This window comes from Ostrinia furnacalis, unplaced genomic scaffold, assembly GCF_004193835.3.
Source record: "Ostrinia furnacalis isolate ACB-3 unplaced genomic scaffold, ASM419383v2 OfSCF0831, whole genome shotgun sequence".
Taxonomy (NCBI): domain Eukaryota; kingdom Metazoa; phylum Arthropoda; class Insecta; order Lepidoptera; family Crambidae; genus Ostrinia; species Ostrinia furnacalis.
Window position 1 is genome coordinate 238,028 of NW_021131070.1, and position 19,168 is coordinate 257,195.

The following is a 19,168-nucleotide window of genomic DNA, read 5'->3' on the forward strand; positions in this document are numbered from 1 at the left end:
TTATAAATGGTAGTACATTTTATGGTGGGTCGGTTACAGGATTAGTTTTATGAGATTCGGTCGGACGTGATGCCGTCAATGCAAAGTGTATGCAAATACAGAGGACGTTGTAGGATTGCCCAGTTGTGTTTTGAATGATTGTATGGTTTATGCTCTGTTTTTTTATATAGAAAGCTAGATAAATGAATAATGTTTTGTTATTTACAACAAGGTAAGTAACCCGGTATAAATAAACATAACGAAAAAGCGTTCCAAGTTCAAAAACTTTGACACTTTTTTTGCTACTTTTACTGTAAAAAACATATGCCTTGAAAGAAAGGTTGATTATGTTTTATAGTGATGATAATTTTAATAGTTTCTTGTTCAAGAATTTGCCTTTAGTATGTTGTTCACATACCTGATTTATCAATTAACATAAATTAACAAACCTTCGGCAAGAAATCTTCACTTGAAGTACCTCTTTCGCCTATAAACGCTTGAATCAATTATATTAGTTAATAAATCGTGTAGCGGCCAGGATTCGGTGGTAATTGAGGTCGGAGGTTGCTCGGTGGTCGTGGTGGCCGGTGTATCTCAGCGATCTGCATGGCTTAATGATACTGCATGAGATTGGGATGTTAGTTATGTATTGGAAAGCTTTGGGGCTTGATGAAAACGTTTGGAGGAGCGGCGATAGTCTTATGTTTTAATTGACCACTAGGAAAAAAGGATGACGTTCCTTTTTCGATTATTTTTGTTTCTTAAATAGTTTCATTCATGTAGTTAACATTTGGAGGAGCGGGATTGGCGATAGTCTTTGGTTTTTAATTGACCACTATGAAAAGGATGACGTTCCTTTTTCGATTTTTCTTTGTTTCATAAATAGTTTCATTCACGTATGGTTTTTGTGGCATGGCGATAGTCTTTTGTGTTAAAGGATTATTTAGAAAAAGAAGGTCATTCCTTATTCGAATTTTGTTTTGTTTTGTTTCTTAAAAAATAGTTTTCATTTATGTGTTGACAATAAAAGTTGTTGATAAATAATTTGAATAAAATGATACCTACCTAGTTTTTTTCAACGCGCAGTAATTCAATTGTTTTTTTTTTATATTCTGACGAGAGAAAACAGCAGTTCTATAAAATACCTGTCCAGTTAAAGTGATTTAATTATCACAGATCTCATGTCTAGGTTTCTGTTCAAGTATGATGAATGCCATCTTTCTGAGCCAGATCTAGTGCCAATCCATTTAGACTGTCACGTGACTGCGATCACAAAAGCTAGACTGGCCTCAATGGAACTGGGCTGGGGTTTTTAATTACGCCCGTGGATTGCACAATGCGATAGCTTCAGGACAGGGCCGGCTTTAGTATTTGTCCCTGGGGCCCTGGGTGATAAAGTTTTTAGATGGCTCTACATGTGCTAGCCTCGCCAAATAAAGCAGTCATAATTTATGTGTCAGTCATGAATGCATTATGCATTTTTTTCTCGATGCTAATCCGTTTAATTGTGTCATTGATATTTCAATCAGTCATTCATAGAAAAAAACAAGAAACAAAATATCTTTTTCGTGGTATGGTTTTTATTATTTACTATTTCGGATATGTATCTTAAACTCATATTTTTACTATTTAATATGTATGGGTGATATTATTAAAATGGGCCCTTGGAATTTACGGTAAAATTAATTAAATTTTATGGGCCCCGGTCCCAAGTACGGCCCTGCTTCAAAATTAATCAAACGAGTGCTCTTATTTCGCAAGAACGAGATAGATGTAGCCTTAATGTCATCGCCGTGTCAAGTGTGGACCGGTTAAGTCATCGAGAGAAAGCCACGAGGTTTTAATTTCAAACTCAAGATAGCACTGATGTGACGAAACAAGTGCGATTTGTATGGAGAGAGATAAACAAAATAATATTGTTTTATTTTGTTAGTTCGTTAGTTTTAGTTTGTACAGAGTGTTATTAAAATTTCTTAGCGTTTAGAGTCGAACTTGAAAAAGTCGAACTGCAAAATAAAGAAAATGTTGCCAACATCTGATATCGATAAAGAAAATGAACTTTTGTGAAAAATTTACGTGGTATGATGGTATGAGGAAATTTTGAAGTAGAAGTTAGAAGAGCCTAAAGGTCGTTACGTTTTCGAGAAGACATTTTTAAAACCTTAGTGCTTTTCATGTAATAATTCCACCTGGCATTAAGTCCGCCACTGTACCTACAGTTTTATGTGCAAAGTATAAATAAATAATCAAATAAAATAAATTAAATCTTTTTTGATTTTATTGGCGTATAATTTATCGTTTCATTTTCATATACCTACATACAACGCTTCACAATGGTCAACAGACATACTAATTAATTAGTCAAGTCCATTTGTAATTCCGAGTCAGAAACGTTTTAAAACTAAAGCAAGAAAGTGAAATATTTTACTACGTAACAGGTACAGCCGACAGCACATCAAGCTATACATTTTCGTTGCAGTCGCCCCTATCGCAACTACGTAAGATACCACCGTGTTTACGTTGACGTGCTGTTGACCGTACAAACTACCTCTTTTATTTTTGTCATTTATATTATGATTTCAACGCTCACGTGCGATGGCTAGGGTTGTCACACGTTTGTAAAAAAATATAATTTGTATAATACTTACATTTAAAAATATTTGCAATTTAGATAGATCGGACTGTTATGGCAAGCTTAAAAATCACGGAGTGAATTTTTGTTACACAATAAATTTATTTGGGTACCTACTGAAATTATACAAAGTAAGGAGGCGTCCATTAATTACGTGAGACAATTTTGGCTATTTTTCAACCCCCCCTCTCCATAATCTCACGTGAAATTTCACAAAATGCATATTGTGTTATGTATATTTTATTGTCTTTTGCAGCTCTTTAGTGACATCCCTAGTTACCCAACCCTCATTCGGATCTAATTTGCTATAGTGCAATAAATCTAAGAGGTCATTATAGAGAAAAATGCGCACGCGCATCCAACGCAGATTTGCCGTGTCTAAACTGAAATGAGACTGCAAATCTATGTAATGAAGAATTCTTAACATTAGCTTCATATTTTTTACTAGTTATTTATTATTCTTAGTTTGTCATGGAACATTTTAATAAATAAACCAAGCAATAGGAACGTGTAGTGTATACAGGTAGTTAGAAAGTGCATACATGGCTTTTGTTTATAAAATAATGAGGTTTGAAATTTAAATACTTGTAGCGCTGAAAATAAAAATATTTTTAAGTTAGAAAGTGTAAAGAGCGTGTATTTAATTGTCTGCAAAGTATTGTCTGTAATTTAAAATAAGATGTTAATATTAATAAGCATAAAAGATTAATTTTGCAGATAATCCGAGGAAAGTGATAATTTTATTACTAGACTGAGATTGAAGTGGACTTAGTTAATTTGTGGCAAGCTTTCTGCTTACCTCTATTGATATCTTTCCTATATTAAAAATTTTCAGTAGAACTCATAACAGGAACTAGCCTTTTATACATGCAGGACTTTTAATTATTTACCGTGTAGTACTTATTATAAGTCACTAGCACGATCTATATCACTCTCATGAATATAAATAATTTTATGCATAGTGAAATTGATCTTTCTAAAACACCCTGTGTACGCATCCGGTATTGAACCAGTTACCCAGATACTTTACGGTCTTAAAGAATGCAGTCGCTAAGCTATTGCACATTATCGCCTATTGCTCTAAAATACATGTTTCCCTTTAAGCTTATCTAAATCATTGTTGATAGATAATTAAGATTATGGAACCATTAACCCCAGATAGTAAACTGGTTCACGGGCCCAAGTTAAACTACCCATAGTTTTTAGTTAATGTTGCGAATTCCAAGCAGTGTAAAGCATAGAAAATCATAATAACGATAAATAAATTTAAATTGCCGACCATTTTCTAATCCACCTGCAATGTTACAATGTAAGAAAGCGTTTGTTCATGACTGTAAAAAGAGTTTGTAAAGTGTAAACATTCTTTCCAACAAAATGCAAGTAAGTGTACAAGAATGCCGCCGAATTATCCCCAGTTAATTTGACACGCGCTGTAATAAATTGTGCCTATTTAGACCTCACGATTCCAGTATTAAGACGGAAGGCACGGCTTCTTTGGAACGCTCACACTTTTTACTATGAATGCCCCTTAATGATGCCTCTACGCTTAATAAAAATGGCCGCCCCAATTTATAAATCGCCTTGTTATCGTGACAAAAGTTGATATACTATCAAGTGAAATCGTCTAAAGCATTTGCGTAACCAACATGCGCGCGGATGACCCGTGACCATTTTCGATTTCATGTCTAAAATCATAACAATGTCCGTCGAGTGGTCACGATACGTCGGCCATTATAGTAATTACATCCATCAAAAGCATGCCCATCTTGCAGTTAAAATTAAAAATACGAGCGCCATTCGGGGAAGGAATAAGGCATACATTTGCTGGTATTTTGATTTCGTTGATTGATGTTGCAAAACTGGTATTGTATTTAACAATAGTTGAAGCTCGCAGTCGTGTATGGCTCGGGGTGAGGATGTGGGCGAGCTTTGTTTGTTTTAGGTGATATTCTCGACTGATGTTAACATGCCTCGAAATTATAGTACCGGCTTCCTAGAACTGTGTGTGGCATTCCTATCAAACGTGAAAGAGGGACTGGCTGAACGCAATTGAGTTGCACGAGTTTCGGTGAAACTGCAGCACAGAGATCGCATAAAGTAATTGTTTTCTAGTTCAGAACAACAGAAGGGAAAAGATGAACATGAACTGATAAACATTTCAATGAGACCTATTAGTTTGTCGATAAAATAGAATTAGAGAGGGAACGGCATCAAATTGATGGGACCTGTAACAAAGAGAGCGGTAGCATTTGTCACTGCGCACTGACATAATCGCGATCGATTATTGCCATACGTAAAATTGTGCTTCTTGCGCAGATCGGTGTAAATCACGGTGTGGCAACACTGGATCACGCGCGCACGAGGCGCCTGCGCGGTGACAATGCACAATTAGGATGAAGCTCATCGATCTATGACTTGAATTTACGATACTGAACGTTGTATCAATAAATAGTGAAGATCATTAAAATAATCTAGAAGTTTCAACTTATCAATCGACAAAGTTTTGAATCATTGGGTCTAATAATTTTAATTTTGAATTTATATTACTCGCTAGTTTAATACACAAGGTGAAGCAGGTAAATAAAAAGCTCTACTCTGATTGGTAGATTACGTTCTGAAACTAGAAAACACCTCCTCAAAATCGCTACAAATCTTACACCAGTTTGAAATGTATCATACAAGATTTCTTATCTTTCTCGCGATTGAACTATCTTGTCTCAGATCTGACACAAAACAAATAACGCTAACACTTTGACGGCAACACGTCAGGCGCGAGGACGCACGATCGGTTGCGCGAGCGCAGCTTAGCGCATTGTGTGTGGATCACGAGCTCACCTAATTGGGGGATAAATCTCTCAAGTGTGATGTGAAATCACTTAAAGTTATTTAGATTTCAGGCACTTTATTTGCCCTAAATGAAAGGGTTCTTTGAAGTGATCCGTTAAAATTGGGCAATATTAGCGCTTCTTCTTTTTTGCCCATGAACATTCCCGTTACGCGGGGTCAGCTTTTCTTAACATGCAGTGTTACTCATTTTAGTCACTCTCGAAAACAGACCGAACTCCCTCATAATATCTTTTTGAACATTTGCTATCCAGTCAATATTAGTGTTTCATAAACCAGAAAAACATTTTATACAATTATAAACATTATCAACATTACAAACTATCTTGTAAAATACGATTAAACAAACTAGTATTTATTGTAAAGTGGAAACGAAATTCCATTTGCGTATTCGCGCTATGCTATTACAAATACTAAGTTAATAAAGATTAGTGTTGTGTCATATTTCTAGCGTAGAGCTGTTAAATGTTGAATGTTGAACAAATAAATGAAAGTACTAGATTATAAAGTTAACAGATATTGTGAAAGGTATCAAAGTTAGGAAAAAGGCACGTGTTAATAGAAAAGTATAATTTATGAATCGGTAATACCCATCAAACAATTGGAGTGTTGCCAAACGTACTTAAATTGTAATTAATGTTAGTTAAAATATATTGAACTGATAAAACAAGCATATGTTAAATACCAGGTTCGCTTGCATAAATTTTTTAACTTTTAATCCACGATTGATTGAACTCTGAATTAGAGTAGCGTTTTGTCTCTATCAACTTCAATCTGACTGACAGATCGTGTTTAATGATGTTTTATAGACTAGTTATTAAACCTAGATCAAAGATAAGTTTTACAATATTAAAAAGTGATGACAAATGAAATGCGGCGGTTGCATTGTCTTATATGAATGTTAGTTATCAAATCGATCATAATCGGGATGATCCAGATTGGGCAATGATACACACTGCACACCGGTATGTAGGCAACAAGCGGTGCGGCGTGAGGCTCGCTTTACCATAATTGTGCCCTACGTTGCCCAACCATAATGCACAATGCGACGAGCATGGCATCGCATATATTATGTCAATGTGAGGCAACCAGACGTGGGAAACGAGGCGAGGATTTAAAATTTCCATAATATTTGTATCGCGGTTTTGCGCAAAGCGAGTGAATGCGCGATTTGCGAATTCACGAGGGTCGTGCGGTGACACAGATGGGCTTAATTTGTAGTGAGAGTCTACCGAAAAGTTCAATGTAACGAGATGGTTAACATTTGAATACTATGAGCCGTTAAAAGTTTATTATTGGCCATACAATCGTCATGTTTATTACTATTTATTTGTAAATTTCAAAATTCTCAATTACGTTTTATGTGATACGGATTTGCGAATGCATAATTTATAAAAATAAATATTTTTTTTTACTAAAGCATGCAAAAAGGGAAAGGACAGCTGTCAAAAACAATAGACAAAGAAATCACTCAATTGTTTTTTAGCTGTCAACGGTAATCTTTCACTGAACTTTCTAGCCTTTCGCTCGTCATTCTCCCCGTCCGTGTGTCCAGTTCGGTAGCAGTATCTGATTACTGGTGATTTATTGGTTGCGAACTTGTCGCAGGATATTAATTGTCTGTGGGGCAATAATTTTCGCCTACCGTCAGTGATTTATAGAGAGCGCGGCTTTGTGGTAATAGTGCCGCTTTTGCTTATGGTTAATTAGACAAGCTTTTATTTTATAGCTCGTAAAATAAAAGCTTTGGATATTTAGCGCGGTTGGAGATAGATTGTTTTAAAAATACAGCGGCAAAATGTAACAGGTTTATAATTGTTTACTTTTTTAAAGCTTTGGAAAGACTTTAAGGGATTATGCAAATAGGTTGTTGAATTTAACGTGAACTTAAGAAGGCAATCCCAGGCAGTTTAAATACTGAAAACTAATCTGATGAAAAAGATAATCAAGGTATTATTTATTACATTTTTTGGGTTGTTTACTCTAGATTTGTCTCTAGTTAACCGATTTCAATTACATATTAAAAATAAGACTCACTTAACTAGAGCTCAGCGATTTTTCAAGACTGCAGTTCATTAACATACCAGCTGCTATTAACTTTGTAGGTTTTTATGATTGAAAATTAGTTCACTATCTTAATGGGTTTCTTAATAAAAATGGTCCAATCTAAGTTCCGTTACAATAATTTAGTGCTTCGAGTAATTTGTCGTACAAAATTGATCAAGGAAGCGTAGTTATAGGTTAATACTAGACTACTAACTTTATAATGTTCATGTTCGTGTAAAATATTATTTTATATTAGATCCAGTATATAAGTTATAAAGATTGAGACAAGTAGTTATGTATATGTATAGATAGCTTTTAACTTTATTAGACTTTTACTTACAAAGATCTTTTATTATTTTAGCCTTTGTATTTATGTGCTTACGTACTTGGTCGATACGCCTGGTGGTTCGCGTTTTTGACTGTACAGTGCCATTTGAATTCGTGGGTTTGTATCCGTTCTCAAGTATTCTACACACCTACGCCGACTTTTGACATGACATGTCAAAAGTCATAAAAAGTACAAGTAGTTGATATGTTTCTTTTGAAATTATTCCGCCGACCTCAAGACGCCGGGCTGTCGATGGGCTACTATAATATGATCTAGTGTGAAGTCAATATTAGAACAGCCTCTTTGATTTCTTTAGGTAAGCTCTATATTAGAATTTCAAAGGCATAGCGAATTTTCTCCTGTCTTCAATGCGCTCATTCACTGCAATGGACGCGCGTCCAGAGTCCACACTGAATTGTTCTCAAATTACTACGTCAAGAAGTCGGACCACGACGCGTGTGACGAACATGTTTATAGTCGTCCATAATTGGTTGTATGTTGAACTGAATAGGCTCCGAAACTACTAGACCGATTTGAAAAATTCTTTCACAGTTAGAATTCTACATTATTCCTGTTAACATAGGGCCTATGTCATAGGCCATAGCTTTTCTTGGCGGTACGAATTTCGCCGGGTAACTGACCAAATAAACCATTTCACATTTTCTCCCATATGTCTTACGCCCACTCGTATCCACGCGTCCAGAGTCCACACTGAATTGTGCTCAAATTACCACGTCAAGAAGTCGGACCACGACGCGTGTGACGAGAACATGTTTATAGTTGTCCATAATGGGACCGATATTTTCATTAATCATATTAAAATGAAGCAACATTTGGTGGTTTGTTTGAACTGAATAGGCTCAGAAACTAGGTACTGAGCCGTTTTGAAAAATTCTTTCACAGTTAGAATTCTACATTATTCCTGATAAACATAGGCCATAGCTTTTCTTGGCGGTACGAATTTCGCCGGGTAACTGACCCTATAAACCATTTCACATTTTCTCCCATATGTCTAACGCCCACTCGTATCCACGCGTCCAGAGTCCACAATGAATTGTGCTCAAATTACCACGTCAAGAAGTCGGACCACGACGAGTGACGAGAACATGTTTATAGTCGTCCATAATGAGACCGATTTCATACAAAGTAAAAGTAATAAACAGTGGACATTAAACTCTTTATATTGTTGCCCGATTGCTCCGTTTTGCCGTTAGCAATTTTCTTGTTTTGTTTTTTAAGGAAAGTTGGGATTGATTTAAGTGGCCTTTATTGGAGACACATACAGACTTAGTAGTGTGTTTTTGTATAATAATTAACTTTTAAAAAAAAATAAAACCGACTTCAAATGCGTGAACACAAAAAAAAACTAAAAATTGAAAATATTGCCTATAAAAAAGTTCATCCCCAATTTTCCACCCTTGGGGGTGAAATATTTTCTTTAAATTCGCATGAAACCACCCTTTTGATAATACCTATTCAACAAAAAAATAATCGTTCAAATTGATTTATAATCGGCGGAGATATTGCGTATAAAAAAGTTCATCCCCAATTTTCCACCCTTGGGGGTTGTTTTTTCTATTATTAAATTTAAATGGGACCACCCTTGAGGTATTACCTATACGCCGAAAAAAGATTTGTTCAAATCGGTTCATAATTGGCGGAGTTATCGCGTAACAAACATAGAAAAAAAAACATACGGGTCGAATTGAGAACCTCCTCCTTTTTTGAAGTCGGTTGAAAAGTGTTTGTTCATTTAGCATATTTATTATAAACCAAAAGAATACCTGAAACTACGAATATTATTGGGGTCAATATGTATGTAGTAAAAGAGGCTCTAAGTAAATTTAGGGATTACCTTTAAACAATGGAATTTTTTTTTGGTAAATTTTCTCGCATACCATAAGTAAATTAAATGTATAGTTTCACATACATAATACTATCATCGCCTAAAATATTAATTAGCTAATACATTGCTATATCTTCTTACAAACATTTAGGAAACTATAAAATCACTATTTTGTCGTTAAATGGACTTATAAGAAGACACTTTAATCAATTTTATTACATGACTTACTTAGCGAGTCGTAATACAGTAATACGTAGTATACATGGTTTTATTCGCGTATAAAATATATTATTACTTATTATGCTAATTGAAACATAAAATACTTATCAATTGAGAGTCACTGGGTAACGTAATTACAATATTAAGTCCAGTACCTCTAGTACGAAAAACTTTCGAGTTCGTTTCGTTGCGTATTCAAAGTGTCATCGAAAAATTTTGTATGAAAAATTAAACAGCGGCTAGGGCGGCTATAATATAGGGGGCGCTGACACGGCCTAAAAAATGTATCGTAGACAGTACTTTTTATTTTATTCATAAATCTTTCTTTTCTTTGTAAAGCTATCTACAAGCTTTTATTTTCTTTGACATCTGGAGTTGTAAAATCTTGCAACTTAAAATTTACTTACTTCCCGTTTTCCCATTGAGCTGAAATTTTGCATGTCTACACAGGCATGCAAAATTTCGTTTCATTTCGCACTAAATAATTTAATTTACACGTGTTTTCATGCGATGGCCAAGTCAATATACAGTGTGAGTCACGTTAAAGTGTACATATGAAAATAGATGAAACTAGACCTATTTTTATCGACAAAAAATAGGTCAAATTTTTTTTGAGATTTTTTTTTTATTTTTTATCGAATTTTTTTTCTTCCAATTACTTATTGTAAAGAAAACGTAATAACTTTTAAACTAAGCGGTATATCCTGATAAAATAAAAACAGTAATAATGCTAAATAACAGGCAATACTAAAAAAATACATAAAATACACAAAAAAGGCTAACAAATAATAAAAAATTATACTTTTCGAAAAAAATCTGCTTAAAAATTCGTGTTTTTTTGGTTATTTGATAAATTTCTCCAAAAAATGCCCCTATAACCGGTGGTTTTTATTACTTTGTATTATTTTCTATCGTATTACCTTCGTAAAAACAAAAATCGCATGTCTCTATCCCTATCACAACGTTTGCAATGATTGTTTGAACTAAGCCTCTCCGGGCGCGCCATTCAACGCTTCGTTAAGAACGAAATTGAAAATGGCTCTAGATTTGTAATTTTGATAAAGACCAGTTAGATTTCAAATAAAAACTAAAGATTTCGAAGTAAAATAAGCATTTTAGTTAAAATTAAAATTGTCTCTACCTGTAGCGGAGAATAATGTTGTGGCAGGCCTTTGTTCAAACGATCATAGCAAATGTTGTGATAGGGATAGAGACATGCGATTTTTGGTTTTACAAAGATAATACGATAGAGAATAATACAAAGTAATAAAAACTACCTGTTATAGGGGCATTTTTTTGAGAAATTTATCAAATAACCAAAAAAATAAGAATTTTTAAGCAGATTTTTTTCAAAAAGTCTCATTTTTTAATATTTGTTAGTCTTTTTTGTGTATTTTATGTATTTTTTTAGTATCGCCTGTTATTTAGCATTATTACTGTTTTTATTTTATCAGGATATACAGCTTAGTTTAAAAGTTATTACGTTTTCTTTACAATAAGTAATTGGAAGAAAAAAAATTCTATAAAAAATTAAAAAAAAATCCCAAAAAATATTTGACCTCTTTTTTGTCGATAAAAATAGGTCTAGTTTTATCTATTTTCATATGTACACTTTAACGTGACTCACACTGTATTTATGTAAAACGTTAATGATTTCCTGGACTGGACTTGGTATTACATGGATCTCACAACTTTTTACCGTAGAACAACTGAGTAATGAGACTTGGTTTTTTGACAAGTATTGTTTTTGATGGGTTTGTAATTGTATTAAAGAACGCATGTGTACCTAATGGGATAACTGTTTAAAAACACGATTAGATAAATTTTGCTCTATGGTTAAAAATCTTAAAGTTACCTCTGATTTTTTAGCATTATACGACCGTGGTTTATAATAATAAATTCTATAAAATCACAATGATATCAGTATTTACCTCTTTGATTTCCTGACTTGTTTAGATTTACAAAAAGTAAATATTTATTATTAACTTTTAGATAATAATTTGAATGGCGCTTACGATGTTTAGTTACGAGCTCTTTGATGGACACATATATTATCTATAATATCTGATATACACACTACTGCGTCTTGGCCAATTTCCCGCGCAGAGTGCCTGCGTGAATAGAGGGCGCTTTTGTCGATGCCGGATGTCTCCGATTTTGCTTTAATATTNATGGTGTTCTCGACTCATGCCCTGGACCCGATGAGAGAGAGAGTTTTGGAAGGCCAAGTTGGTCTTGACGGCGGCGGCAAAATTTTGCATATTAAAAATTTATTGACTGGAAACAAAAGTAAAGATAAAAAATTCAGAAATTATTACAGGACAATCTGGTATCGGTTTCATGGCAAACTCGAGCTAGCATTGGTACACAAAATTAAAAATATTAAAAATGTTGGTAAAAACTTACTGCTGTCGTNTGTAAAGACTGGTTCGTAATTTAATCAATATTGTCCACAGTTAAATTTAACAGAAAGATCAAAGTTACTGAATTACTAGCTAGAGACGCCTAGACTTAATAAATTGGGAGCGATTGACGAATTTGTGAACCACGCCCAGTCACCACCACGTCCAAAACCTATCTCTACGTTCTAGGGCTCTGTACCTGAAGTTTTTGTAAAGCTATTAATCCATCAAAACTGCACTTGAACGGGTCCACAACTACGTCAGGCAACATGGAGATTTATGTCACCTTCGTTCCCAGGCGCGCACTTAACTCTGGCATAAGAGCTTTGGCGCTGCTTAAAATTCCATAGCAATAAACTAGCTAACACATTGAAAGTGTTGTGAGAACTATAACATTAAGTTATTTAATTTATTGCGCCCCGCGCGCCGACATATAGATAAAAATATGTAATAGATATAAGAAAATTGTATTAGAAAATAAAGATAAGTTGCATTTTTGAAAAGAAAATAGAAAACAAAAAAGAAAAGAACAAAAAGATAAAAACCCCCAGAAAAAACAAAATCCCTGAAAAATAAATAACAGGGGAAAGCTGAAAAAAAAAAAAAAAAAAAAAAAAAAAAAACCTTTTTTTTTTTTTTTTTATTTTTANTTTCACATAAGTCCCGAATATCGCTGAGCGGGCGCCTTTTTGGCTCGGGATCTTTACTGGTCTGGCTGGTTTATTTTACTGTTTTTTATTTTTTTTTATTTTTTTTTCTTCTTTATGTACTTTTTTACATTTGTAATTGTCATTTTTTTGTCCCGTGCCAAATAAAGATTTTTTTATTTTATTTTATTTTATTATTTATATAAAGTTTAAAAAATGGCACGCTCGTTTTCATACATTTCATTCTATTTATTTAACCTATCCATATTTATGTGCGGAAACGTCACAAAATCAGAATAAATTTTAATTTTTCCATCCCGCATCATAAAAACTAAAAAGTCAAAAGTAAAATTTAAATAGTAAATATTTTTCACAAACAAGCTTTTGATGCTGTAAAAAGAATAAAATAAAACATAAATTCTTTTAAACCCATCAACTTATTACTTTACTCAATTTAAAGATTAAAAACATTTCGCGGGATTTACTAGTGTAAAAAATAGATTAATTACGTAACTTGATTTTGCTAAAAGTCTGATCTGAGAAAAAATCAAATAGGTAAATTATACATTATTTCTTTATTATTATGTATGATGTACTGTCTTAGGTACGATACAAAGAACTACGGATTAAGATCGTTTAGTCGACGCAGCGTTGAAATTGTACAGATAAATGCAGTTTGCGCACTCACTACGCGACGTCAAGCAATAAAAACCTAAAATTCGAACGCCAAATTTTTGCTACAACGCTCTTAAGTACTTTTCGATATTCAAAAATTTTTATTAAGTCCGAGTTTACAATGCAAAAATGCATTTTTTTTTGTTAAAAAGGCAATAAAGATCATTCATTTAGATTTTAAGTAACTAGGTATCGTATATTTTTTGGCATTAACTTAATTACCCCAAGTAACGATCGAATTATATAAAAAACGGAAAGTTAAAGCCGAATTACTTAATTTATAAACATTTAAATTCGACTTCACTTGCGCAGGTGCCTGTACCGATACACAATTTTCAACAGTTATTATAATATAATTAATAATATCTTGTTGTCGTAATTAACATAATTTGACGTTAATCTTGATTAATCGATCGTATCAAAGTATTAAACATAATGTATTTTTAATTAGTTAGAATATGTTAAACTTTGCATGACTGTTTACGAACCGTTATTCTTACAGAATAAGGTAATGATAGTCCATTATCTATTAGCTATTGTCTGTGTTAAGATTATTAATAAACGAAAACATTTTCTTATTAATAACTGACAAGATGAAAAGAGAAAAGACTATTGTACAGCAGCAATATTAGATTAACAGCGCAACAGTAGTTCAGCAATTACTGACATCGTACGTAATATGGAAAATTCAATGACAAAACACCTTAAAGGGCTTAAAGCATAGCGGTGAAATGATTTCTATACTTTCACAACGATTTCCATGTAAATTGGCTACTTGGGCCGCGATACTAAATCGGGCGGACGTCTTAAATGGTTACAAATTATGAAAGCAGGAAGATATAAAGGAGACTAGCCCTAAGACTACTTAAACAAGGATTAAACAGAAACAAGAAAGTTAGACGTAACAAATTTCACTAATTCGACAATTATTACGATAATGTCAGCGATAAAATTAATAAACTACCTCAGGGTTACTTAAGACTGAAATCACATACCTAAAATGAATATTTACAATCAATAAAACAGCAATTAAAGGCTAAACTAGTTCTTATTTTATGGCCCGGAACGGATTAGAACAAATATTAAGTTTCATACCGTTAAATAATAGTGGAAGTTAAATTAAGTAGGCTTTAATTGGACTGCCAAACATTCCTGTGAAGATGATCAGAGAGACATTTTAATGTTTCGAGTAAAGTTGTGAGAATACTCGATAAATTTCCAAGCACTTGACAGCCCTACGGGCTGGGGCATTCTTACTCCGTAAACCAATTTGTTGCGACTTATTGGGCGTTATTATTATGATTTGCCTCTGACGTGATCGGCTTCCGATGAAAGTTGTTAATGGACTCGAAAACTTGCTTATTATGTTTGTACTGGAATTTTATATCTGTAACTTTAATTGGCGCCAACAGGTGTAGCCTTATTTACGACGTATCAACTGTGAACTAGCTTATTAGAGCAACACGCAATAAAATTTACAACTGCCCACAATTTCCTAACCATAAAATAATTTATCAAGATTACACTGCGTCTAGATTCTCAATTGCTAAATCGATTGCCTTTGCGATTATTGCGATGATCTAAATTTAAAAAGATAACTGTCAGAAATAGAGCAATTAGGGATGTCCACTTACCGATGCGTACTCCGCGCAGATGTCGATAGAGGTGACAAAATCGCAGACGTCATCGACTGACCACGCCGATAGCCGAGCTCTCGCCTCCGCGCAAAGGCATTCACCTCGCGCTTCACTTCGATCTACGAAAAAAAAATACGATGAAGTAAATTGACCTGTGGCGAATCAACACATATTTTCATAGCTATTAATTTTAAGCACCCACGCCAGATATTGGAAATTGATTGACTTTCATAAACGCCGACTCTTTTTTATTGTTGCACTTACTGTACACTCGGAGAAACATTAAAAACGCGTTAAAAGATCACTTTTGACTCAAAAAGAGGTTGTGATAAAGTAATCAATGTAACACCGGTATTTAGGTGTTTTATTAACTTTTTGCCTTAGGGCATTGACTTCGTTTTCACATTTTAGCGGGATCGCTTAATTGGTAAGTAAATAATGCAATTTTGTACGAACCTTTCCAATTTCGGTGTAAGAAACATAAAAATATCGCAAAAGGCTAAATTGTTAACGGAAAATGGAATGAAATTGACGTTTCATAATAACTGATATGAAGTTTATAAATTGATCGTTACGAAGACCTAAAGTCATGTGAAGATATGACATAATAGTATTTTGTAAAGGCACAAAATAAGGTATAAAAGTGTAGAGCAGTAGATGTGTTATATTTCGATCATGTTTCATAGGTGTTTTTTGGTATCGACTGTTTTTACTTGGTCCTTTCCCTTACCACACAGAGCAGTAGTTCTGATTGCTAAGCTACAGATACATTGGTAAGCCTGCCAAAGTATTATCATTTATTCGTATCCTTTTCTACGCTGTGTTTGCTGTGAAACGCATTTTCTTTGCGTATCAACATCATTTGACGTCTCTCTCATCGCTGCCACTCCTTGTGCTGGGGCTGGCCAGAGAGTCTAGCACCTTCAGTGAATGCTTAAACTAAAGTGTCATATTCTAGGCTATGTCTGCCGTGAGGGCTGTTTCATCAATTTGAAGTCTAAGTCCGCCTGGCTAGCTACCACCATCTTACCGAAGTCTGTCGCCATAATAACAATGTTAACAGCGTTGTTGTGTTCCGGCAGTTAGAGGTAAGATAGCCAGTTCCTCCGTGGTTGAGGATTCCGGGTGAAGCTCGCTTCTACCTTCGGCCTGATCGTCACTTACCATCAGGTGAGATACAGGCCAAGAGATTCCTCGGTGTGGATAAAAAAAATAAAAAAATAGATCACACTTTTAGACATATTATCTTACCATCATTTGACGCCCTGTCCCTCTCGTCGCTGTCGCTTCTTGTGCTAGGGCTGGCTGAGAGTCTGGCGCGTTTGGCGGCGCTCTCTCCCGCCGCCGACAAGTCCAAAGGCGAGTGCTCGGGAGCTGCGCCCGCGCCGACGCGCTTGCGCCGCGACCGGCCGCCGCGACCCACCCGGGATATCGCTAGGAGTGTCTGTGGAAGATAGGGTTGCTGTTTTATGTGGAAATTGTTGTCGATTTTTATCGATTTATCGATAATAATAAAACAGGTTAGATATTTTTAGGGGGAATTGCCACCGCAAAGGTACTCAAACTTTATTCCGTTAAAAAGCTATTATCTGTTCTTAGTTATTAAATTTCTTAGCAGTTACGACAGTGGAGTGCCTATCCCAGACAAAAATAAACAACTATTAACACAGACGTGTTTGCGTAACGGATGTTAAAGTAAAGATAAACCGTAGATACCATCTGAAATATTAGTTAAGCCATGATAACAATAAGTTTGAATACCATGCTCAACGCAGTTTGGCATTTAAAAACTCAATTACTCAGAAGCCCATCAAGTGGCATAGAGTACCAGTGTTAAGCAAACATGAAAGGCGCGCCAGCGGCCATTATCTGATCGAGAGCACTCTCGGATCGTAAGTGGCGAGCATTCATCATAATAACGTTCCGAGCCGTCACGCTCGCCGCCCGCGGGTCAAATTGCAATCTATCTTTTTTAATTGCCACAAGCACTAAAAAGGCGAATGCAGGGTAATTCTGAATAAAATTCAGACGGAGGCGCGCGCGCGTGAAATGAACACGGCGAGCGCGTGCGCGCGCACCTGCTGAAGCAGAGCCACCTCTATAAATCTCACGATTTATTTCCGCCTCGCTCCTGTTTCTCTTTATAGGCGAAAATAAATTTAAATTACTATTTATGGCCCAGACAAAACATAAATTGAAACCGAACTCAATGCGCGGCCCGCGAACTGTAATACCATAAGTGTCATTTACAAAATAGAAACGTTACAAATCAGGTTCAGCGAACCGCGATCACGTGTTTACTGCTGCACTCCGAGAGTCTGCGTTTCTAGATTTTATTGGTAACGCTACGGAATAACTGTGACGGTTGCAATATCCGCATCTCTGCAGTGGAGTGCAAAAAGTCGACTAATTTAGAGTGGAGTTGTTTCGATTTCACATCCCATCACTATCGTGTCGCGGGGCGCATGCGCGGCGCGTGCCGTGGCCAATTAGTGCAGCTCCAGTTCCTTTTACAGTGGAGAGTCGAGTCGGTCTCGCGGGCGGTGGGCGGGGCGCGTTGCCCGCGATTGTGCGCAACGAGCCCGCGCAATTAACACTCTCTCTACCTTATCTAGCTGCCGGAGGAAGTGTAAAGGTCGTGGGCCTTATCAGATTTAATTGCCTTCATTATTACTCGAAAGGAAACGGCCTGCTCACCGCGCATTATGATTTTAAAGAGGCACAAATTAACATAAACGAGCGCCCGATGAAGATGCGCGCCGCGATAACGCGTTATGAATATTACGAGCGTTCGAGACATTTTAATCACAGCCGTGAACTATGAAACGGTGGATGATGTATAATTAAAACAGGAAGGTCAGTGAGCACTTGTGTTCGTAATTAATATGAATTTCAAATGTGCTTCTTTTGAAACGAAAACTTAGCTGACCGTAAATTGTTTCATAGGGGCAGTGGCCTTGTAAGTAACGCACAATGTTACTTAACGATGAATAAGTAATACTGCTCGGAATATTAAGTATTTTTAGTTTTTGGAGGTTAATTTTAATGATCTGTTTTACAATAGCTTACACTGATTATGGACATCCTGCTATACAGCGCACGCAACGCGGGTCAACTGTGAATATGAATTGTGTTCATATTCCCATAGTTTCTTTGGTAATTTTGGGTAGAGCTATCAACAAATTGAGACAAATTTTCTAATAAGCTGCTCAGGTCAATCGTGAAGAAACAGTTACATACGGTAATATTCTTGGTAGGATTTTTAAAAGTATTACTCAAAGTTATCCTAGTAAGGGTAAGGGTTCATCTTTATTCAGCTAATAGTTTTACAAATTCAGGTAGACGCACATTTCAGCAAAAACGCTCCGTTCGACCGAGCGAGACTCATTCAATAAACAAAAGACGTCTGATTCATTACACGTTTGTAATTAATAATTACAACTTTTTATCAAACTGGTCCGAGCCGTAATTTACAATCTGGAAAAAATCATAGAGCGTGCCATAATTGTTATTACACCGAGCAGGTCTTAAGTAGAAGATTAGAACTGTGAGAGGTCATTGCTGTTATGCTGTTGTGTTTTTGGTGGTTGAGATAGTAGCCAACCCTATTACCGCTTGAGAGCGAGGGGTGCAAGTTGGACAATTTTAATATTTTTGTCAACCCTTTGAAACTAGCTTTCCGCCCGCGGCTTCGCCCGCGTGGAATTTTGTCTGTCACAGAAAAACTTTATCGCGCGCGTCCCTGTTTCAAAAACCGGGATAAAAACTATCCTATGTTCTTTCCCGGGACTCAAACTATCTCTATGCTAAATTTCATCAAAATCGGTTGCGAGGTTTAAGCGGGAAAGCGTAACAGACAGACAGACAGACAGACAGACAGAGTTACTTTCGCATTTATAATATTAGTTGGGAT

The 19,168-nt window shown here is 35.5% G+C and overlaps 1 protein-coding gene across 1 annotated transcript in view; it reads right to left on the reverse strand.

Moving 5' to 3' along the window:
* LOC114350235 (polyhomeotic-like protein 3) overlaps positions 1-19,168 on the reverse strand; it is an 86,920-nt gene that overhangs the window by 38,459 nt on the left and 29,293 nt on the right. The window contains exons 5-6 of the mRNA XM_028300939.1: positions 16,507-16,699; positions 15,253-15,374 (exon numbers count right to left, since the gene is read on the reverse strand). Of these exons, the coding sequence (XP_028156740.1) occupies positions 15,253-15,374; positions 16,507-16,699 (315 nt within the window). The remainder of the gene's footprint in view (positions 1-15,252; positions 15,375-16,506; positions 16,700-19,168) is intronic.